The sequence below is a fragment of the Trachemys scripta genome, chromosome 7 (assembly GCF_013100865.1).
Source record: "Trachemys scripta elegans isolate TJP31775 chromosome 7, CAS_Tse_1.0, whole genome shotgun sequence".
Classification (NCBI taxonomy): domain Eukaryota; kingdom Metazoa; phylum Chordata; order Testudines; family Emydidae; genus Trachemys; species Trachemys scripta.
This window is the reverse complement of record NC_048304.1, coordinates 30,751,928-30,774,953: the sequence shown is the minus strand read 5'-3', so window position 1 is coordinate 30,774,953 and position 23,026 is coordinate 30,751,928. Positions and strand designations below refer to the sequence as shown.

The window sequence follows — 23,026 nt, the reverse complement described above, 5'->3', positions numbered from 1 at the left end:
CAGTATTGCGTGCAGCTGTCCTTTAATGCCCTATAGAGACTACAGATCTCTGAGTGCAATAGTCTGTCTCGATCAAGCGAATGACTCTTGGACCATTGCATGCTGAGTCCCTTTGGGCCAGACTGGCAGATTGCCACCAGCCCTCAATTTTATGCCCATTATAGGTAGTGCCCTTGAGTTCAAGACAAGGTGAGGGTTGTCGTGCTGTAACCCTGAATCATTCTGTTTCAGAGAAAGTCAAGTAAAGCCAAGGAGAAGAAACAGAAGCGACTGGAGGAACGGGCTGCCATGGATGCTGTTTGTGCTAAGGTAGAAGCAGCCAATAAAGTAAGTGTCTCCTCCGCCCCTCACCCCAAACAAGCGTTAACTCCACCCTATCATAATTTGAGGACTAGCTGGCCCTGAGATTGTTAATGGGGTACACAGAGACTAATGGTAGAGACCCAATCTCCCTAATGGGTTTGGGCAATTGAATAGCTCAGAGGATTAATATTAGGGGATGAGGAGCTTTACACCTCCAGCTTGTTGTGTCCTAAAAGTCACTACGGTCTGGTGGCCATTCCATGGTACGTGTGAAATGAGTTGATGGATCCATGTTACAAAAGCCGCCATCAACGCTGACAATAGTGTTGGCAGTTTCCTCAGAGGCCAGGCATTGAAAGACTGGAGATTGAAATGCCACCTTCTTTCTACAGAGGGTCCCTACACATCAGGAGTGAGGAGTCCTTGTAGGGTTATGCAGGGGGGAGAGGCAGTGTTGTCTAGTAGATAGAGCACTTGGGAAACTTGGGCACAGCTTGGCCACTGGCATGCTGCGTGACCTTGGGCAAGTTACATCCAAGCTCTGTGCCTCCGTTTCTCCCTCTGTAAAATGGAGATGATGATACTGATCTCTGTAAGGCATTTTGGTACCTGTGGATGAAAAGTACAGTAACTCCTCACTTAAAGTAATCCCGGTTAACGTTGTTTCGTTGTTACGTTGCTGATCAATTAGAGAACATGCTCGTTTAAAGCTGCACAATGCTCCCTTATAACGCCATTTGGCAGCCGCCTGCTTTGTCCACTGCTTGCAGGAGGAGCAGCCTGTGGGAGCTAGCTGGTGGGAGCTTTGAACCAGGGTGGACCGGCAGCCCCCCTATCAGCTCCCCGTTCCCCTAAGTTCCCTGTGTGGCAGCCGCCCAGCAGGCTATCATTTGCTGGCAGTTCAGCTGTCCCTTCCCCCACTGCCACATGCTGCTCCTGCCCTCTGCCTTAGAGCTGCTTTCTGGAGCCTCCTCCTTGCTGTACATGGGGAGTGAAAGGGGGGCTAATGTCAGGGTGTCCCTCTCCCTCCTGCTCCTGCACCCTGCTTACCCCATTTCCATAGAGCAGGGGCGGGACACGACAGGGCTCAGGACGTAGGGAGCTTGCTGGCAGAAGCTGCTGTCTCAACTTGCTGATCTATTTAAAAAGGCAGTGTACTTAGAGTGGGGTCAGCGTACTTAAAAGGGCAATGAGCATCTCTCTCTCTCACACAGGGTGTGTCTCTCTGTCTGCCATGCTGTCTCCCCTCCCTCCATTCGTGCTGCCTTGTAGAGTGTGAGGCTACATTAACAACGTGTTAACCCTTGAGGCCTCAGCCGATTGCTAGTTCATCATTTAGCAGTAAGGCATTCCCTGGGAAATATCCCACCCTCTGACTTCATCACCTCAACCAAGCTTCACAATCATCATTACTGTGTACCAGTATTAAATTGTTTGTTTAAAACTTATACTGTGTGTGTGTGTAGATATAGATATAGATAATATAGTCTTTTGTCTGGTGAAAAAAATTTCCCTGGAACCTAACCCCCCCCCCCCCATTTACATTAATTCTTATAGGGAAATAGGATTCGCTTAACATCGTTTCGCTTAAAGTCTCATTTTTCAGGAACATAACTACAACTTTAAGTAAGAGGAGTTACTGTACTATATCTGAGAATTATTACTAGGGAAGAGAATACATTCTGCCACTCCCACATTCTATGGATAAATGGAATCTCCGGGGCAGTTGCTCTCTAGTGGTTTTTTATAGCTCTCATTGCCATATCTATGCACTTCCAGTGATAAATTAAATCTGTAGGGTGAGGTGCCTATTGGATTTCATGGAATCTTCTGCTCTTCTCTCCTTAACCAAAGAAGGAGGAGAGGAAGGATGGTCTAGGGCAGGGGCAGTCAATGGGTGGCCTGCGGGCCATATCTGGACCGGGAGACACTTGAATGGACCGCAAAATCATTTTATTTACTTACTATTATCATTACTGTTATTGCACTGTGAAAAATATTTCTCTGAAGTCTGGACCTTGATTATATCTTGACCAAGAAATATGGACTTTGACAAAAAATAATTGACTACCCCTGGTCTAGGGGTTAGGAAAGTAGCCTGGGAGATCAGGGTTCAAGTCCCTGCTTGTGATCTTGGGCAAGTCACTTAGGCTTTGTCTAAACTGACACTTTCATCGTTAAAGCTTTTGTTGCTCAGCAATGTGAAAAAACAGCTCCTGGACAACAAAAGTTTTAACGACACAAAGCACCGGTGTGGACAGCACTTTATGGGCAGGAGCCATGCTCCTGGTAACAAAGCTAACACCCCTCGTTGGAAGTGGTTTTACTTTGTTGCTGGGATAGCTCTCTCCCTGTGATAAAGAGCGGCTGCACAGTACACCTTACAATAGCACAGCCTCCCCATTATAATGTGTGCAATGTATCCATAGCCTTAGTCTCTATGCTTCCATTGCCTGTCTGCAAAATGGGGATAATAGTAGAGGGGAGTTGTGAAGATAAATGTATGAAAGATAGTGAAGCACTCAAATACTATGGCGATGTGGGGGACACCTACCATAGAAAGACATTTATGTATTTGAATTTTCCTCCTGTCAGTGATTGGGTTCACCCCAGACTAGCCCGGAAAGGGTTAACAGGGCTCAGAAGGGGCCAATTAACTTGATAGGCCAGGGGTGGGCAAACTTTTTGGGCCAAGGGCCACATCTGGGAGGGGAAATTGTATGCAGGGCTGGGGCAGAGGGTTGGGGTGCGGGAGTGTGAGGTGCAGGAAGGGGCTCAGGGCAAGGGATTGGGGCAGAGGAGGAGTGCGGGGTGTATGAAGGGGCTCAGGGAAAGGGGTTGGGGTGCAGGAGAGGTGTGGGGTGTGACAGGTGGCTCAGGGCAGGGAGTTGGGGTGCAGGAGGGGTGAGAGGTGCAGGCAGGGGGCTTAGGGTAGGGAGTTGGGGGGGCGAGATGCAGAAGGGCTTCGGGCTCCGGGGTGGCAGCGATGTGCACCGGGACCAGGGCAGGTTCCCTGCATGCCTGCCCTGTCCCTGGCTCTGCGCCGCTCCAGGAAGCACTGCCACCCCTGGGGGGGGAAGGGGAAGCGGAGGGCTCCATGTGCACTGCCCTTGCTGCGCCTCCAGGTACCTCCCCTGAAGCTCCCATTGGCTGCAGTTCCCTGTTCCCAGCCAATGGGAGCCAAGGGGGGCGATGCCTGGAGGCAACAGCAACGCACGGAGCCCTCTGCCTACCCGCCCAGGGGCCTCAGGGACCTGGTGCCGGCCGCTTCTGGAGAGTGTCGCAGAGTCCGCGGCCCCACGGGGGGCAGTCCTGTGGGCCGGATCCAAAGCCCCGAAGGGCCAGATCCGGACCATGGGCCGTAGTTTACCCACCCCTGTGATAGGCCACTCCTAAAGGAGGATTAGTCTTGATAGGCAATCCCTGATTGAGGATGGACCCCAGGGGGCAGGCAGAGCTGGTATAAGGCCAGTGAGGGCAGAAGGAGACTGGTGTGGAAGCCTGCAGTCATTCTCTGGTCTTAGAGAGGGAAAAGGAGAAAACCCATAGGGAGAGAAGAAGCCCTGGGATTCTGTCCCTGAGGAAAGAACTTAACCAGAGAGGTGGTGGAGAAGGAAGCCTCATAGAGGTGGAGTAGGAAAAGGCTCAGGGGAACAGCAGCCAGGTTTGGGACAGTGCAGACCTTGACCACTGAGTGAAATGTCCCTGAGCTAGAACCCAGACTAGTGGGTGGGCCTTGGTTCCCCTACCAGCCACTGGAGAAGTGGCACAGTCTGGGCAGTGAATTGGAAGACTTCCTGAGACAGTTCATATGGAGAGACTTTGATGCCCTGGAAGGGGGAAATCACATAGTGACCTGGCTGAAGGGCCAAGCCACGAAGAGAGAACACCCTGTATCATGAAGAGCGAGAGTACCCCAAATCCTGGAGTGTGAGAGGGGACACAGCATGAAAGATAGATAGTGGGAGTATCAGACCAGGGAGGTATCAGGCCAGGGAGTTATCAGGCCAGGGAGTTCCATTCTCCAGATGCAGCCACAAGGAGACACGCTAGCAGTGAGTAAAGAACCCCTTTACAGTGCCAGTTATGAAGAAGATCAAACATGCTTTGTCTCGGAGGAGGGTCCCTGAAAGTGGTCAGACTGCAGATCACACTTTTTAATCTCCTATGGACGCTCGTTCCTCAGCTGGACTCCCACGACGAGGAGCGCTCTATGCGCTTTTTAAGCCACATTGTCCCAGAGAAATCCAGCTGTCAACACAGGTCATGAACAGGGATGAGAACTCCTATATAACTGGCATTATCTTGCAAGAAACTGTCAGCATATCATGTAGCACACTTAAACTTAGGGTATGTCCATGCTGCAGTTGGTGTGTGTGATTGCAGCGTGTGTAGACTCATCTGAATTAGCTAACACGGGTACCAATAGCAGTGAAGTCATGAAAACACAAGCTTCAATGTGGGGTGTACAAGCCCACCTGGGCTCCTGGCTATGTACAATGGGGGGAGGGATAGCTCAGTGGTTTGAGCATTGGCCTGCTAAACCCAGGGTTGTAAGTTCAATCCTTGAGGGGGCCACTTGGGGATCTGGGGCAAAATCAGTACTTGGTCCTGCTAGTGAAGGCAGGGGGCTGGACTCGATGACCTTTCAAGGTCCCTTCCAGTTCTAGGAGATGGGATATCTCCATTAATTATTAATTATTATTATTACTCAGCCAGCTGTCCTGCACTGAAGTCTATTCTGCTATGGCCTCACTGTTGTTGGTACCTGAACTAGCTAGATTAATGCTAGCTCGGATATGTCTATACATGCTGCAGTCACACCTCTGAGTGCAGTGTAGACATACCGTAAGTAGTTACTAATGTTCCTTTTTACAGTCCTTTATAGGTTTTCCATTGCTTGAAGTATACAGCCATTTAAACAAGTATGCCTCAGTGTATATTTTCATAGATCAGTGTTAAATGAAACACAAAAGGGTGATTACAATCCTTCTATCTTGTCTCTTACACAGATGGCTGTCAGTGTAGTGGCCTATCCACCTAACCGGAATTCCCCTTTAGTTTCAGTTAGATGCACTATTTTTTATTCTGTTTATTAACTGCTTAGCATTGCCGTGCACTGTTAGCTGCTACTTCCCACCCCAGAGATGGTGGGTGGGTGACTTGATTGCTTCTTATGCTTTTGCCACCACACAAGGGTGCTTGTTGTCCTGTAGTGCTCATGTGCTATAATGCTGGGCACTTTAGGAATGTATGCACTAATAATAGTAATTATAAAACACTCAAAGGTGCTTGAATGAGAGATGAGAAAGGATGTTCTAGTGCAGTGGTCACCAACTGGTTGATCGCGATCGACTGGTCGATCCTAGAGGATCTCCCAGTCGATCGTGATCTCTGGGGGCACAGCGGGGCTGCTGCTAAGACAGGCTCCCTGCCTGCCCCGGCCCCATGCCTGCTTCTGGAAGCAACCAGCGCGGGTGGGGGGGCAGGAGTCTCCCTCCACACGCTGCTCCTGCCTGCAAGCACCGCCCCCACAGCTCCCATTGTCCGGGAATGGGGAGCTGTGGACAATGGGAGCTGCGGGGGCGGTGTTTGCAGAGATGGCCAGCGCGCGGAATCCCATACCACCTGCCCTCCCCGGGGGCCGCAGGGACACATTGGTCCCTTCCAGGAGTGGCGTGGGGCCGAGGTAGGCAGGGAGCCTGCCTTAGCGGCAGCCAGCCAGGAGCTGCTGGAGATAAGTGCTGCCCAACAGGAGGCTGTGCCTCAGCCCAGACCCCCCTCCTGGAGCTAGCACCCCGAATCCCCTCCTGCATCCCAACACTCTGCTCCAGCCCTGACCTCCCTTCCAGAACCAGCACCCCATGCCCCCTCATACACCCCAACCTCCTGCCCCAGCCCTGACCCCCCTCCCAGAGCCAGCAGCCTGTACCCCACCCTGCCACAGCCCAGAACCCCCTCCTGCACCCAAACTCCCTCCTGGAGCTTGCACCCCTCACCCCCCTCCTGCACCACAACCCCTGCCCCAGGCTCAGCCCAGAGTCCCCTCCTACATTGCGAACCCCCCGGCTCCAGCCCAGAGCCCGCACCCCCTCCCAAACCCCTACCACAGCCCAGTGAAAGTGAGTGAGGGTGGGGGAGAATGGAGTGAGTGGGGCGGGGCTTTGGGTAAGGGGCAAGGCCTCGGGGAAGGGGCGGGATAGATCGTGGGTTGCCCTTAAATTCAAAAAGTGATCTTGGGCTTATAAAGGTTGGAGACCACTGGTCTAATGGTTATGGTGTTAGCCAGGGATTTAGGAGATTAGTTCAATTCCCTACTGTGTCCCAGGCTTCCTCTGAGACTTTGGGTAAATCACTCTATTCCTTGGTTTCACCACAGCTGCAGCTATGCCGCGGTAGCGCAGACTCTTCCTACATCAACAGAAGGGATTTTTCCCTTCAGTGTAGTTAATCCACCTGTCCAAGAGGCAATAGCTTGGTTGATGGAAGAACTATTCCATTGACTTAGCCATTTCTACAGTGTGGGTTAAGTCGACCTAACTATGTCACACAAGGCATGAAAGTTTTCTCAGTCCTGAGCGATGTAGTTAGTCCAGAGGTGGGCCACGGCCAATTGGAGCTGCAGGGGTGGTGCCTGCGGACAGGGCAGCGCGCAGAGCCGCCTGGCTGCACCTCCACATAGGAGCCAGAGGGGGGACATTCCACTGCTTTTGGGAGCTGCATGAGGTAAGCGTCACCCAGAGCCTGCACCCCTGACCACCTCCTGCGCCCCAATCTCCTGCCCCCCAGCCCTGATCCCCCTCCTGCCCTCTGAACCCCTCAGTCCCAGCCCAGAGCCCCCTCCTGCACCCCAAACCCTTCATCCCCAGCCCTACCGCAGAGCCTGCACCCTCAGCCAGAGCCCTACCCCTCTGCACCCCAACCCCCCGCCCCAGCCTGGAACCCCCTCCCACACCCTGAACTCCTAATTTGTTGCCCCACCCCAGAGCCCACACCCCCAGCTGGAGCCCTCACCCCCCCCCGCACCCCAACCCCAATTTCGTGAGCTTCGTGGCCCATCATACAATTTCCATACCCAGATGTGGCCCGAGAGCCAAAAAGTTTGCCCACCCCTGAGTTAGTCAATCTAATTTTTAGGTGTAGACCAGGCCTTAAATAAGAGATATAGAAAGACAGTGGATTTTTCTTGTTTATACTTGGTTTTGGCTGTAGAATGGAAGAATGGTTGAGTCCATCCTCCAGTAAGGCTGTGTATGGAACCAAGCAATTAAGCCATCATGAAGAATGTATTCAAAGACAATAAGGAATCTAATGTGCAAGAGCCGCAGTGGTTACTGTAGCAGGGAGGGAGGGGAACGCTGTGTCACTAAACATGAATGTGGCTGTGAGACACTCTAGTGTTCTGCAAACAAAGAAGGAGGCCAAGATGTGCCATATGCCACTTGTTGACTGCCTGACCTGTGCCCGTACTATGGTGCCCTTGGTTCTCAGAAATGCTTTCCAACTTGGCTTTTAAACTCAGCTAAGAGTCTAGAAAATGAGCTGCACCCTGTAAAGTCAGCCCATGAGTTACCATTCTAGCTGCAGAATAAGCTACTGCTCTGCTCTTTGCCATGGCGCTGACCCCTCACTCATTCATCTCTGATCACCGTGCATGAAGAGAATCCAAACAATCTGTGCGAAATACCAGCTCCTTCTGACTTTCTGCAGCCTACTCTACTGCTCTAATACCCTGCAGTTTTCCCCTGTCACGGGAAGGGAGCTCCTCTTGTAATTATGGTCTGATCAGCCAGTCTGACTGCTTTTGAAATAAGCAAGGGTTAAGGAATATGGTTTGTTGGAGTGTTGATGTGGGGTGCACAATAATGCTTCTCAGGTGCTGGCTGCAGCTCAGCTGTTGTGATTGAACATAGACCTTGAAAGAACAAAGCTCCTCTCTTGTTTTTTCTAAACAGCTGAAAGCTCCTCCCCTCTTCCCCCTTCAAGGCATCTGTGCCTCGTTATATAGACAACGGGGCTAGCGAGCCTTCTCCAGAGCATTTCAGGAAGCAAGGTAAAAACAGAGTCTTAAAGCTATGAAAGGAGGAGAATCATGAACGAAGGCGGACACCCTCTATTCACCCAACATCACTCTGTAGTTTGACTGCTTCATGTGCATTAACATCTAATTTTCTAGGGTGTGATTTCTCTTTTTTTCCCCTGTAGCTTGGAGACCCCTTAGAAGCCTTCCCAGTGTTCAAGAAATACGACAGGAATGGGTGAGCAAATGCTCCTTACTTAGTCCTTCACGACACTGTGGTCCAATGGCTAGAGCAATGCACTGGACCCAGGACACCTGAACTTTAATCCCAAGTCTGTCACTATCCTGTTGTCTGACCTCAGGAAAGTCCCTTAGTCTCTCTGTGCCTCAGTTTCCCCTCCCACACTTTGCTGGTTTATACTGTGAACTCTTCAGGGCATAGGCTCTCTCACCATGGGCCTGTGCAGCACCTGGCACAACAAGGCTCCCCCATCCCAGTTGTGGGGTGTGTGTGAGTGTGCTTTAGATCCATAATGTATCTAATAAAAATAAAGCTTGTTGAGCAACTTTGAGGTAGTGAGAGGAAGATAAAGCCAGTGTTGGTGCTAGGATGGGTTGTGAAGGAAAATATTAATACTAAGTATTTTTCCTGTCTGCTAATGCCCCTTATTTTCTCTGAAAGATGAGGTTACAGCATAGTGAGAGAGAGAGAACTTGGTTTCAGTTGTGGGGAGAAGTAGATTCAACTGGGCAGGGGAAATGTTGGGACTTTAAATACTAGTAGTGTGTTACCCGCAAAAGGCCCCAGCTGAAGGGTGAGGTCAGCACTGTGCTGAGCACTGCATGGGCCTCATCAGAGACAATCCCTACCCCAAAGAGTTTCCAATCTAAATAGCCAAAGGAAGGATTATTGTCTCCATGTTACGGCTGGAGGAACTGAGGCCCAGAGAGGTTCAGTGACTTGCCCAAGGTCTCAGAGGGAGTCTGCCATAAAGCTGGCAATTGACCTCCAGTCTCCAGCACAAGGCCAGTCTTTGGCTACCTTCTCTTTTTCCTCTTCTTCATACACATAATGCTAGGCTGAATTCCTGATGCCGGGATAGCACAGTGCTGGGTGCTTTAGATATATAAATTCAATAGAAACCTCGCTTGCTTGCATGTAAGTGCTGAGGTCAGGATACAAATCCCCTCTTCTTCATCTGTGGCTGACTAGGCTTCCCTGTACAGTAAGTGTGACCCACTGGTGAGCGTGTATTACAGATTCCTCTGTGTGCCTGATCTGCACAGGAGAGGAGTCTGCTACAGGCCTAGCTAGGGAGCTTTGGTTGTTTAGCTCAAGCTGTAATAGCTCATGCTTTGAGCTGTGGAGGTCCCTGGTTCAATCTGACCAGCCAGTTTAAAAGCAAGCTGAAATTGCTTGGGTATCTTGGTGCATGGCTTGCCTGGTGCTAAGTGCTGCTTTCCCATCTCTCTTTTCACAGTTTAAACGTCTCCATCGAGTGTAAGCGGGTGTCGGGCATGAACCAGGCTACAGTCGACTGGGCTTTCGAACTAACCAAAACAAATATGCAAACTCTGTAAGTCCAGGCCAGAGTGGGGGACCCTGTCCCTGGGGCAAGCTGGTGCTGACATGATTTCTGAGGACTCCCTGGCAGCCACAGATACTGAAGTAAAACCTCCCCCAACTGCAAGGCTACCAATGAGAACCAAGCACCAGGCGCTGGGGATATTGTGAAGAAGCGCTGCCCCCTTCCAGAACGCACACATCCTGGTAGATGGTTTCCTAGGCCGTTGTAGAATAGCCACAGGTCCCACAGGCTGTGCTTGGAGTATTGTTCTGCTAGGGATAGTTAATGTGATCAGCCTTCCATGGGGGAATGTGTCCCCCCTTTCATTCTAGACCGAGTTGTGACTGGACTAGATGACCTGTCGAGGTCCGTTCCAGTCCTACATTTCTATGATTCTAAAGCAAATTTTATTTTCTGACCTGTGTCAGACAGGATGTCATACTAGATGATCTAATGTTCCCTTCTGGCTTTTAAAATCTGTGGATCTATCAAAATCCTACTGTGGGTTCTGTACCTTGGGTTGAACCAGATCTACTACCTAACCCCAGAGTATTGCAGAATCCTGAATCTGTAGGGAATAGTGGGACCCCCAATGACAGGGTTATGGCGAAAGTATTTCCTCATTCTTGATCACTGTCTAGAAGTACTTACACGGGGAGCAGATAGAAAAGGGGCCTTGAATCCAGTTGACGACAGCAGAATGAGATCCAGTGTCTGGAAACTGAAGCTACAAATTCAGGCTAGAAATAAGGTGCAGATTTTTAACAGGGAGGGTGATTAACCATCAAAACAACTTACTTAGGGATATTGTGGATTCTCCATCACTTAAAGTCTTCAAATCAAGATCACACGTCTCTTACTAAAAATGACACATTCTCAACCTTGCTCAATGTGTGAATCTATGGGTGAGATTCTCTGCCCTTTATTATGCAAGAAGTCTGGCTAGGGGCATGTCTAGATGAACAAGGCAAGCTGGGGTGTAAATCTATAGCACTCCAGAATGCTGCACCTTAACTGTCCATGTGGATCATGCTGCTATGCACTAAAAGTTCCTTAATACGCTTTGCATAATTCAGTTTGAAATGGCAGTAGGTCAAAGTGCGCTAGGAAACTTTTTAGTGTGCAGTAGCAGGGTCCACACGGACATTTAGTTTGTGGCCTTCTGGAGTGCTGTATATTTACACCCCAACTTGTCTTGCAGTAAGTATTTGTCTAGATGTGCCCTAGATGATCATAATGGTTCCTCTGGCCTTAAAATCTATTGATCTTCTCATCTGGATCTCTGTAGATGGAAGGGGCCAGCAGTAGAAATCCTGAGAACAGTGTATGCAGGAAGCAAGGGGACCAGAGTGCTGGGACCATCATGCTTTCTGCAGAAGGAGCGTTGAGCTGCCCTTGTTCCTCTTCTCCCTGCCTGCAGGTACGAGCAGAGCGAGTGGGGCTGGAAAGACCGAGAGAAGCGGGAGGAGATGACAGATGACAGAGCTTGGTACCTGATCGCTTGGGAAGATAGCTCTGTCCCTGTGGCGTTCTCGCACTTCCGGTTTGACGTGGAGTGCGGGGACGAAGTCCTGTACTGGTATGTGTCCTAGCACCTACTCCCTTTGTTTTAGGAACAAGCATTGCCTTCTGCCCATCTCCTCTAAACAGAGAGCGAAAGAGTAGGGAAGTGATTTGACACAGCTTGCCAGTGGCAGAGCCAGAAGTAGATCTTTATCTACCTGAATTCCAGTCCAGTCCCCTGTCAACTAGATTACACTGCCACCCCTTTGCCCTGCCTTTGCTGCATTCCTTTGTTTGCTCCATGAGCAGAATGTGCCTCTCCTGGATTCACCCTCATGCTATAGGCCATAACTGTCATGTCAAGGTCTTTCCTAAGAGGAAAGAGTGATGCTGCTGGCCAGGGAATGGTCCTATATCGCTTTTGCCCCCTCAAGCAGTGTGATTTAGGGCTTAGACCAGTGATAGTCAGACTGAGGCTCGTGAGCTGCAAGTGGCTCCTGCGGCTTTTTGCAACACATGATATTAAAACACTGTGTGATTTAATAATTTATCAATCTAAGTTATTAACCAATCAGGATGCTTTTACTATGTTGTTAACCAATTGTAGTTGATAAAATAATACTTGGTCAGTCGTTTTACTTTGAGAATTATATATATATATGTATATAAAAACCTAAATATTCCCTCTGTCATACTGTTTAGATATGGATATATAACACTATAGTAAATGAAACAACGAATTCACACTACTGTGGCTCATTTGGGTAACATTGATCACTAATTTGGCTCCTGAACCCCTGAGGTCTGAGTATCACTGGCTTAGAATCAGGACTGGGTGTTGTGTTCTAATCTGGGTTCTAATCCTGGCTTTGCTACTGATTTGCTGACCTTCCCCCCAGGGTGCCTCAAACTCTCCTCTACAGAATATGGCTGATGCCTGCCTGCTGCATTGGGTGGGCGGCAAGGCTGGTTTAACATTAGAGAGAGGCTTCTGTCTGAGATACTTGATGAGATGGAGAGTCAATGAAGTGGAGAGTTACGGAAAGGCTGGTCTCTCTTAAACACAAGGGTCTCACCCCAACAGTGGTGGGACAGGGGTTCAGAGATTGGCTGGAATGAGTCTGTGAAAGGTAATTGTGAACTGGATCCTGAATTAAATGGGAAATTTTTTCTGTGTGATGAGGCAAGTTGTGTTGTTTTGCATCTGCTAGTGTTTGCAGAACAAAGACATGAAGAAGTTGAGCAATACAAATATATCGTGGGTGTGCGTAAGCATTGCTAGTGTGATGCCTGCAAATTTTCTGGCTGTATGGATTTCAGGACGTTGCACGTATAAGATCTTGAAACTTCATGTTGTAAGGTATTCGTTTCCTCTCCCCTCCCACTTTCCTCCCAGCTATGAAGTGCAGTTGGAAAGCAAAGTCAGAAGGAAAGGTCTTGGCAAGTTCCTCATACAGATTCTGCAGCTCATGGCAAACAGGTGAGTTGTTGTTCCACATGGCATGTAAAGTCTGTTTTGAAATAATTGTCAGTTTTATAGCCTTCAGTTTAAAGTGTGAATCAATCTGTTTAGTTTATCAAAAAGAAGATCATGGGGAACTTCTGAAGTACCAACGATTCCTTTAACCTAGTGGAGAAAGGCAGAACAAAAACCACTAGCTGGAAATTATAGCCCGACGTATTCATGTTAGAAATAAGCTACCAGTTGCTAATACTGAGGGTGATTAACCATTGGAACAAATTCCTAAGGGAAGTGGTGGATTCTCTCTCTCGATGTCTGCAAATCCAGATTGGCTGCCTTTCTGGAAGATGCTTTAGTCAAACAAGATATTTTGCTCAATACAGGGATAACTGGGTGACATTCTCTGGCCTGTGCTATACAGGAGTTCAGGCTAAATGTGGCCTTAAACTCTTACTCTGTATAGTCATAACATCACACAGTAAAAGCAACAGCACCTAGTACACTGTGGAAAAACAAAGACTGTTGGACAACCATCTTCTCACATACTCACCCCTAAACTTACAAGGTTGTTGTCTTGTCACTTTTTTTCCCCACAATGTTGTTTTTTTTTCCAGGGACCTCTGAGCTCATAGTGTCTGTCTCACTCCTGATCAGAATTGCTCAGTTGATGAGAGATTTTCCCCCTTCCCTGCGAGTATTGTAAACTGACTCTGGGATCTGACAGTCAAGCTGGGTCCTCTGCAATTTCCACCTCCTCACAAGTGATAAGCATTCTGCAATTGGACTGTAGCTAACAATTCGATGGAAGATGCATCAGCAAAAGTAGACTCTAGATTCCTCTTCCACAGCTAAGCCAGCTCTTCCGAGGTCCACAGAAGCATAAAATAGTAAAAGAAAACTTTTACCCACCAAGTGCTCTCTGTCTCTTTGGAGTCAGAGTTGCTAAACATAAGGAAATATATCTTTAATACACCCACGCTTCAAATGGCATGTGTTCAAAGGGTCAGTTTTGGTTAGCTTGGACTAAAATTTGGTTTTACTTTATTTGAATCTATGAATAAACTTTTTGATAGATTTCAAGGCCAGAAGGGACCATTAGATTATCTAGTCTGACCTCCTGTATAGCACAGGCTGGAGCATTTCAACCAGTTACCCCCTGCATTGAGCCCAATAACTTGTTTGACTAAAGCATCTTCAAGAAAGGCAGCTAGTCTTGAATCTGTCAAGAGATGGAGAATCCGCCACTTCCCTTGGCAAAGTGTTCCAAAGTTAATCACCCTTGTTAAAAATTTTGTGAAACCAAATAGGAAAAAAGATTCAATGAACAAATTGTGTGTTGCCATAGTGTGTGCATCTGTATAAATAACATTTGTAGTCTGAGGCCCATGTCCTGCAAACACATAATGCCTTGGCTACATACACAAGTTGTACTGCTTTCACTATTCCAGTGTAGTTAAAGTGGTACAATCCTCCTAGTGTGGATGCAGTTACATTGGTTTAAAAGGGCTTATACCAGTACAGATCTTCCTGTCTGAATAAGGTAATAAGACTTATCGGTTTAAGACATCTTTACACTGCTATAACTGCATCCGCATTAGGGGTTATACTGATATAATGGTGAAAATCACACCCCAGCCTGTTATGATAAATAGCTTCCCGAGATGGAGCGCTCCTCTATGATTATGCATAGGAACAGCAACTACTTTCAAGAAGTGCTTGATGAGAGAGAACAGCGTATGTGAAAGAGGGAATAAAATGTGAATGTTGCAGTTTTGGCTCTCTCCTCTTATACTTGAACGGTGAACATCACAGACAGTTATATCGGTAAAACGTTTAAGTGTAGACCATGCCTTAGGCATGTCTTGTCTTTGAGTTGACCTGTTGCAGTCAACAGGACAACTTGCATCTATAAAGTGCAGCATACATATAAGTGTGTATAGAGTCAGACCCTGAAATGTTGCTTTTCAGCATTTGAAGCCCAATTTGAACCCAACAGAATGGTGCCAAGTGCTGAGAACCTGGAAGTCCCACTGACAGAAAAACAAGATTGCTGACCACAACCTCCAGTTAGAGCCCGTCTGCCCCCAGGGCCTCCGCTCCCAACCAGGCTGTGTCCGCCCTGCTCAAATCTGTGCTGTCCCCCAGGTCACAGCTCCCTCAGCCCAGTTGCTGCCTGGGCTCCCAGCTCTGAGCTGGGCTGCGTCCACTTGGCTCCCCGCTCCCAAGTCAGCTGTGCCCACCCGGCTCCCCACTCTCAGATTGACGTGCCCTGAGCTCCTGTAGGGGGCCCAGCAGATGCCCGGAGTCTCCCAACTCCCCATGGGATCATTAAGTGTCAGTATTCCTTGGATTCCTTTTGTATTATTCTTTGTACACTGACTGCTGGGCCTCTCTCTTGCCTTTCAGCACACAGATGAAGAAAGTCATGCTAACAGTATTTAAACACAATCATGGGGCCTATCAATTCTTCAGAGAAGCGTTACAGTAAGGAACTTACCCTAACTCTTGCTTTCCTGCTTTCCATGGAGGGAGCTGGATGGGGGGAGGCCTGTTATTTATTTAATATGGTAGTACACTGACTGCTCCGTCATTTCCATTTGTAACACGTTGTTCACACAACTGTCTTTCAGTGCTATGGCAACGTTACGCTAAAGGGGAGAGGCCGTGGGGACGGTAGACTAGGATGGATGGGAATGGGTGGTGGTGATAAGGACGGGTGCACGAGGACCTGGCCATCTGCTCACTACTTAAAGGCACCATAGAGAGGTGGGTTTTCAAGTCTCTCTGCATCTCTTGCTTACTAGCAGCCTTTCTTGCAAGATACCCTCCCACCCCAAGTGACACAGAGGTAGCTCCATTGGAACTGAATTGCATTAACTATAGCCAATGCTTGTTCCCTTGTCAGTTGAGCTTTCTCTTTATTGTCTCTTAACTATAGATGCAGAGGAGGATTGTTTTAGCTACTGACTGTCTAGTGCATTTCATCCACAAAGCTCATACTTAACCATCACTACGCTACCCCAGTTTTACAGATGCACAGAGAGGGAAAGTGACTTGAAAACAGAACCCATCTCTCCCCACCCCTGGTCCTGTGCCCTGTCCGGTGGACCATGCTATCTAAAACTATATTGTCTTTAGAGTGGTTCTTGGGCCTCATAGCTAATTCTTGCCTAGAGCAAAAAGTGACGGGGGAAGAAACACATTTACCAACTGAAATGGGAAGCACCCACACTCAAACGCACCTCTTTGGGTGATGTGTTTGTTATCACTTCAGATTTATCAACAATGCTTTCCACTCCGTCAGCTTTCATTCCCCATGTGTGTGCCATGCTGGGGGACAAGGAAGGGATTTGGATAATGCGGCGGTTCGTATAAGAGAGCAGAGACCCCTGGCCAGGACTGCGAGGAGGATGAGCCCCCAGCCAAGGGGAGGCCATCCTGCTGCTGACTGGCTCCTGTGGCAGCGCAGGGAGCCCTCTGCAGCCCCGTTGTCACCAGAGTGATTGGGAAGGGCTGTGACAGCAGAGCTGCAGGGGGCTTCCTGCACTGCCACAGAGCTGGTGACACATGATCTCTGTAAGGAGCTGCTGCGTCCTGCAGGGAGCCCTGTGCAGCTCTGCTGTCAGGGGAGTGAGTGGGTGGGGCAGAGCAGAGATCCCCAGCCAGGACTGTGAGGAGGAGGAGCTCCCAGCTATGTGGGAGGTCACCCTGCTTCTGAATGGCTCCTGCCTCTTGATTATCATGCTATTCGGATAATTGGAAGTAGACTGTACCAGGGGATTGTGTATGCAGGACTTCACCTTTACAACAATACAGGATTAGGGAGAAATCTGTTATTCTGATTCCTTTTTGTAAATTGAGGCTAAAGCAGAGAAGAGTGCAATGGGAGAACTGTCTAGGGGTGTGGATAACCCAACCTGTGCACCATTGGCAGGGGTCAGGGCAAGATCCCTAAGGCTAAGTGAAGGTGACTAGTATTAAGCAGTCTCTAACGTGGTGTGTTTCCTAAGTTCCTAGGCGCCAGAAAGTAGCTTCTCTCTCTGTTGTTTTGTACCTCTGCAGGTTTGAAATTGATGACACCTCGCCCAGCATGTCTGGCTGCTGCGGGGATGACTGCTCCTATGAGATCCTCAGCCGAAGAACTAAATTTGGTGAGAGCCAGCACTCTCACTCGGGCAGCCACTGCGGAGGCTGCTGCCACTGAGTCTGAACCGCCTCTTTGTGTAATCCTCCTTGCAAACGCACCCCTTCATCTTCTTTCCCTGCCATCCCCATCTCACATACTCCTTAAGATAGGTCACCGCCTGCCTCTTAAGTCAAGAGACTTAGACCACGTTCCGGAGTGCGTATGAAATTGCTCTCCTCTGTGCAGGAGGCACTAGAAGTCAAAGTCCTGTCCAGCTCTTGGACCTAGTGCTCTGACCTCAAACAGGAAGCACCAAAGGTGTGAGTCTGAGGACACTAAGTGAAAGCAACTTCAAAGCATAGGTTAAGGAAGCGGCGATAGCACAGGGCATGCAATGAGGACAATGAGCCAGTAGCCTCTCTCTCACCCGACCCCCCTCCCACCGACCTGCGTGATGTAAGAGGTTTGGAGCAAGAGCAATGACATGGCTTTATTACCCACATCTCACTCCCTGTGAACACCATCTAGGGATTAGCATTGTTCTTTCCCAAGGTGCTCTGTGGAGCCTTAAAACCCATTTCAATGCAAATACAAGATTCTGAGCCAAATAACACAGGCACATCTTAGAACCTTTGAGAATTTCTTTATGCTTCACCCAGCCCTCATGGGTCCCAAGTTCAAGGTTCCATGTATCACCTGTAACACCTTTATGGTGATGGCTTCTGCAGAGGAAATGCAGAGGGCCATGCTCAAGTTTTGATGGGCAATTTCCAGCTCTTCCTGGCTTTAAAATGTAAATTACAACCTGTAACTTTTGGGATCTTAAACCTGGATGAAAAAAAACATCCCTAACAACTTTGTGTGCAAAACTCCTTTCACTTTCTTTGCTAGGGCAAGGAGAGGCTTTTTAGTGTTTTCGCTTCCTTGAGGTTGGTACCAAGTACTAAGAAGACATAGAAGTGGATTGTAAGATCATCGTATTGGGAACATTTCTGGCTCAGCTGAAATGCATGTGGCTTGGCAGTTACATGTGGCAGTCAGGGATTGAGTGCAGACGTGCAATGGTTCTCAGTCTGAGGTTGGCACGCCACAACCCTGTTGCTTTCTTGTGTTCTAGCTATAGTGTGCTTTCCACTGAAGCAGAGCAGACCTGGGAGCTCTATAAGGCTGAGGGAGCTAGCAACTGTAATGGGATTACTTGATTGTATTGACTGTGGGTGATCAATAATAGTCAGATCTCATGTGATGGCTCTAATCTCTCTGCAATAGCTGCCCTACGCCTGACTGTAAGAGCATGGGACTAAACTGAGAGCTTCCATGTTCTACTGAAGACACCCAGCTCAAGTAATTTCCCCTCTCTGGGGCTCGGTTTCCCCATATGTAACCGGGATTCTACTGACCCAGCTAATGTCTGTAAACGCTTGAGATCCTGGGATGGCAGGCGCTAGGGAAGCACAAAGTCTTTCTGGCCGAGTATAGTCCATGGATGGGAGGGTGGAGAGGGGCAGACGCCACACCAGTGTTGGCTGGAACAAGTCATATAGCTTAGTGCTCTACTGGAAACATGTTGAGAACCAGGTTAGCATAAAGGATCCATAACGTAGGTCTAGCCATGGCCTGTTGGCCTCATGAAAGGGAGGTTGTAGAAAGCAGCCAGTGGTAGGAACATTCTGGATCTTGTGATTATTTTTATTTTATTTTTTTTTGTTAAGGTCTCTCTCTAACTTTTTCTTCTCAAGGATAGGAAACTTCATGGAGTCTGTGACTCCTTTTTATTCTTAAGCTGCTCACAGAAGTCCCCCCACCGCATGGGGAGGACAATCCTTCATCTCCCTTACCCCCAGAACAGGCCAGTGACTCATTGCTTGAGTTCCAGCCTCTATTTTTACCAAATCCAAACTGTCAGTAGGAACAGTGACAAGTTCCTCATTGCAGTAGATGCCTTTTGCCCTTCCTCAGAGCATGGCATTCCATCCTGAGCCAGGAAACAGGAGGGCATGATCCCCCTTTCGCCTCAGTGAGGTGTGTTGGCATCCAAGCCCTCTCTGGGGATCCTGGTGGGGCCCAACTGGAGTCAATGGGACTCTTAAATCTCCTTTGTCTCAGAGCAGCTGTTGTGGTAGGGACCTCTGTCTCCATCTTATCAGGTGCCCCTGTTGTGGGTGGAACCTTTATCTGCATTTCACCCACTTGGGGGTTCCGACCTATACCTGTTCCAACCTCTGCCTGGGGGAGTAGGACCTCTGTCTGTCATACCAGGTGTTGCATCTATGGGGGAGTAATGACCTCTATCTGCATTGCACGTGCTGGGTAGGACATCAATCTATCTTGCACTAAGTGTTGCACCTGGTAGGGGGTAGGACCTCTATCCATGTTGCACCATGCACACCCAGTTACAGAGACCTTTTGATCTGATGCATTCGTCATTAAGTGTTGCCGTTCTTTATGCCCATCCCCTCTCCCAGTTGGTCCAGTATGGGCTCCTCTGTTTCTGCTCCTTGCGGGGTGGAGCCTCCCCTTCATCTGTCGTTTTTAGCTCCATTATTCTTAGCCTCCCATGCCCTGTGGCAGCCCCAGCACTTCACTGCCAGCCCAGAGTCTGGATGTAGAAGCGCTTTGCTTTACCTGCCACAGAGAGACACAATCTGAACTCTGCTGCAATTTAGCCTCTTTCTGGGGTGGGAGAGGTCCCTGTTGGAGTTGTGAAATGCGTCTAGTTGAGCTAGCTACTTTCTAGCTCTGAGAACCACCATTCGCTGGGCTTGCTGCACAGAAACGTAATATGGGCTTGATTTTTTAGAGAGTCAAACACCCCATTTGCCATGGGAATTGGACCCATAATTCTGATAAGCACCTGTGAAATCCCAGCCATAGCTCTTCTACAAAGGCATGTTATTTAGGGACAGGGAATAACCTGTTTGTTTTTACAGGGATAGCTTTTTACTTGCGATCTGCTTCTCTCTTCCTAACCATTTGCCTCCTTCCACCCCTGCCAACTTGCACTTTGAGAGAAAGATGCTTTAAACTTTGGCCCACACAACCCTGCAATTTCGCGTCTTTGAGGACAAAGATGCTCATTTTGAAGGGATATTGGGAGCAATGGGATAAATTATGCTGCTGTTTAGCTGCTGATATTCACTCTTCAGATTTGCTGGGCATGGAGGCCAGGATTTTTGAAGGGACTAGTGATTTTGGCTGCACCCATATTTATATTCCTAACTTGACATCTTAAAAGAGGCCTGGTTTTCAGAAGGCACTGATGTCTCTGAGGCATCTCTAGATGGGTAGAACCAAAAATAAACTAGTCACTGTAGAAACTGTTACTGACCAGTGCATGCTTTCCTCCCTTAGCTGTGGCTAAGGCCTAGCTGAAAAGGGGCTAGCTGCTGACCTGCAGAGAAGATTTCTACCGCTGCATGGAGAATTCAGGGTTTAAAGCTGAACTCTTAACACCTTTCAAACACAAATGCAGAGCCATTAACCTACAGCCTGAATGAAGGGGATCCACAATGACTTGCGACTTTCCACACATTCATGAGGGATTTTTGAGACCTTTCTTCCGGGTCAGCAATGTCCAGTGTCATTTGCTGGCATTGCTTAGTATGCACCGGGTCATTAAACTGATGGGATATTCTTTCTTAATGACCACTATGTCTCCTGCTTCGCTCAAGGTCAGAGGCATGTAGCCCCGCATTCAGCCTCAGCAGTGCTATCATTTTGGATTCGATCATCCTGTCTTGACCAGTTCAGTCTGGCTAATGCTTATGGCTGTAGTGCCTAATGTTGCCTCAGCCTCCAAGAGTGTTCCCCTCTCGTGTCTGATTTCTCCTGGCGTGTGGACAGGTGGTGCTGCATCTCCTCTGAGTGCCTCTCTTGTACATGAAAGCCTCAGGACCCTACTGCTGCTGCCACCTCCTCCAGCTCTTTATACCAGGGATGGGCTTACATCCTCTCCTAAGTAGCCAGCTGTGATTGCGGCTCCTTTTGCCACCCCCTACTTAATGCTGCCCCTCTGCTCTGTGTTTCTGAGGGCAGAGGCAGGGCTGCTTGCAACCAGGGAGCATCTGTTTCCGCATCAAAATCATCACAATCCCTTAAATGAGGAGGACCCTGTAAACAGCAAGTCAGCTTTTGTTGGTGCTCCACTCCTGCTCACTGCCTATTTGCAGGCTAAACTCCCAGCCAGAATGGCATTCCTCTTTAGCCAGGTGAGAATCCCTTCCTCTTCTTTCTAACAAGTTGCATCAGCAGCCAGTGTTAGCCCTCTTCCTCCCACCTTTCAGCATAGCCTTGGCACCACATGTGCAATGAGCAGAGGATTACTTTGGCACCGGTTGTAGCTACATAGCAGGCTGCATTTGCATGGCACATGGATGTGGAGCATTTCGTGCTATTCCCCTGCTATTATGTCTGAGAAAATGACAGTAATTCACCAATTCCCAAAATGACTATCTCCCTACTCGGTTTATTAGTGAAGTCCTAGGGTGGTTTTAACCCCTTGGCACCCAGTATTTGTCTTTCAGCAGACACGCGCCTCATTCTGCTGATATCGGGTTGCTTTGATTAGTATCAAAGAACATGGAAGCATTTTGAGGGAGTCAAACTGCATTAAATTTAAGCAGGTCAGGTTTAAGACCTGACAACTCTTGGCCTGTAGTTTTGGCATCTGTGTCCCAACTAGATTTGTTTTGAGAAATCTAGCGCTGTGTACGCTGGACTCTTGACCCTCTAAACACCCCGTGTTGACTCCTTAGCTCTGAGGGCTGTGTCTGAAAGCCACATACCAAGTTTGGGGGAATGCAGTGTGTTTATAGTGGGTGGTTGTGTTGTTTAATTTCTCCCTTTCTCCACATATGAAATCCTCCTTCAGTCTGTCTCTGTGATCCCAGGTAGTGGTTTTTCCTCCTCAGACTGGATTCTGAAACTTACCCCTCAGTCTCACTAAACCAACTCAGCCGAAGCACCTGTTTAAACAGGGACTCAAGCCCTGCTTAACACTAAGCACGTGCTCAGGTGCTTTGCCGGATAGGGAAGCTTTGATGAATCTGGGTAGCTCTCTGCCAAGCAGTGAATTCCAACCAATACAAGGATTCTGTTTTTTTTTTAATGACTCCCTTGCCACTTTTTTTCCTGGACTTGGTCTCCTTTTATGTCAATCAGCCCAATAACTGCTCTGTGGCATGTGTGATAGTGGGTGAATTTTATAGCTAGCTGCAGTTAGGCCTGCTTAAAAAAGCAAAATAGTAATTTCTCCTCTGGGCACTCTCCTTGCTTTCCTCGCTGTCTTCTGCCTATCATAAATGGAGTCACCAGTTAGATCCCAAAGCAGATTGGTGTGTGTGACTGTACTTTGTCCATCTTTTTACCAGCTCATTCTCTTCATTGTGAACATACAGACAGATCTTCTTGGAAGGGGTGGAAGGTTCTAAAACAAACCCAGTTTTGTTTTTTTGTTTTTTTTTAAAGGAAAATTCCTCCTTCATCCCCTTTTTACATTAGGGACTCTCTCTTACACCCTCTTTTCCTCCCCGTCCCAGATTATTCTAACTGTGGCTAAACAAAAAGGGCTCCTCAGAAAATTCCTCTCTCCCTTCTCCCCTTTAATAAATATATTCTTTGACTTAGCAAGTTGATCTATACTTTTGTTTGTCTTCTTGGTACCTTTTGAGATAGGATCTCCTCCCCCAATAAATGCCAAGTCTGGTTTGACAGACATAGCTGACCTGTTTGTACTGTATAATTTTTACTGAGGTCGGGGCATGTTACATTTTTTTTCCTAAGCCTTGTCTCTCTTTTTTCACTTTTTAAGTTGATCATGTGTTGGGACTTCTGCGTGCGTGTGCATGTGTAAGGTCATTTTATTTGTTTTTTTTCCCCCTTTCCGTTTCTAAAGGAAAATTTAAAATAAAACCTCACTTCTGATGTTGTTGGTTTTTTTAACTAGTAACTATTCTCACTGGAATCAAAGGGAAAAAGCTAATCTTTTTGCATTGGTTTTATTTGTATGTTACAAATAAAAACAGTTTGTTCAATGTCTGGTGTTT

At 48.2% G+C, this 23,026-nt stretch overlaps 1 protein-coding gene across 10 annotated transcripts in view; it reads left to right on the top strand.

The window, feature by feature from the left end:
• The window catches only part of NAA40 (N-alpha-acetyltransferase 40, NatD catalytic subunit), a 33,975-nt gene that overhangs the window by 6,014 nt on the left and 4,935 nt on the right, over nt 1–23,026 (top strand). For 6 of the 10 annotated variants that reach the window (XR_004646412.1, XR_004646411.1, XR_004646410.1 and 3 more), the window contains exons 3-9: nt 232–327; nt 8,509–8,561; nt 9,805–9,900; nt 11,312–11,470; nt 12,791–12,874; nt 15,263–15,340; nt 16,919–17,007. Coding sequence is in view for 6 of the 10 variants with exons in the window: in XM_034775414.1 (XP_034631305.1) it covers nt 232–327; nt 8,509–8,561; nt 9,805–9,900; nt 11,312–11,470; nt 12,791–12,874; nt 15,263–15,340; nt 16,919–17,007 (655 nt within the window). In the remaining 4 variants the exon portion in view is untranslated. Of the gene's footprint in view, nt 1–231; nt 328–8,508; nt 8,562–9,804; nt 9,901–11,311; nt 11,471–12,790; nt 12,875–15,262; nt 15,341–16,918; nt 23,015–23,026 lie in introns of those variants that run through there. The other 4 variants (XM_034775413.1, XM_034775409.1, XM_034775410.1 and 1 more) reach the window with 1 other exon arrangement.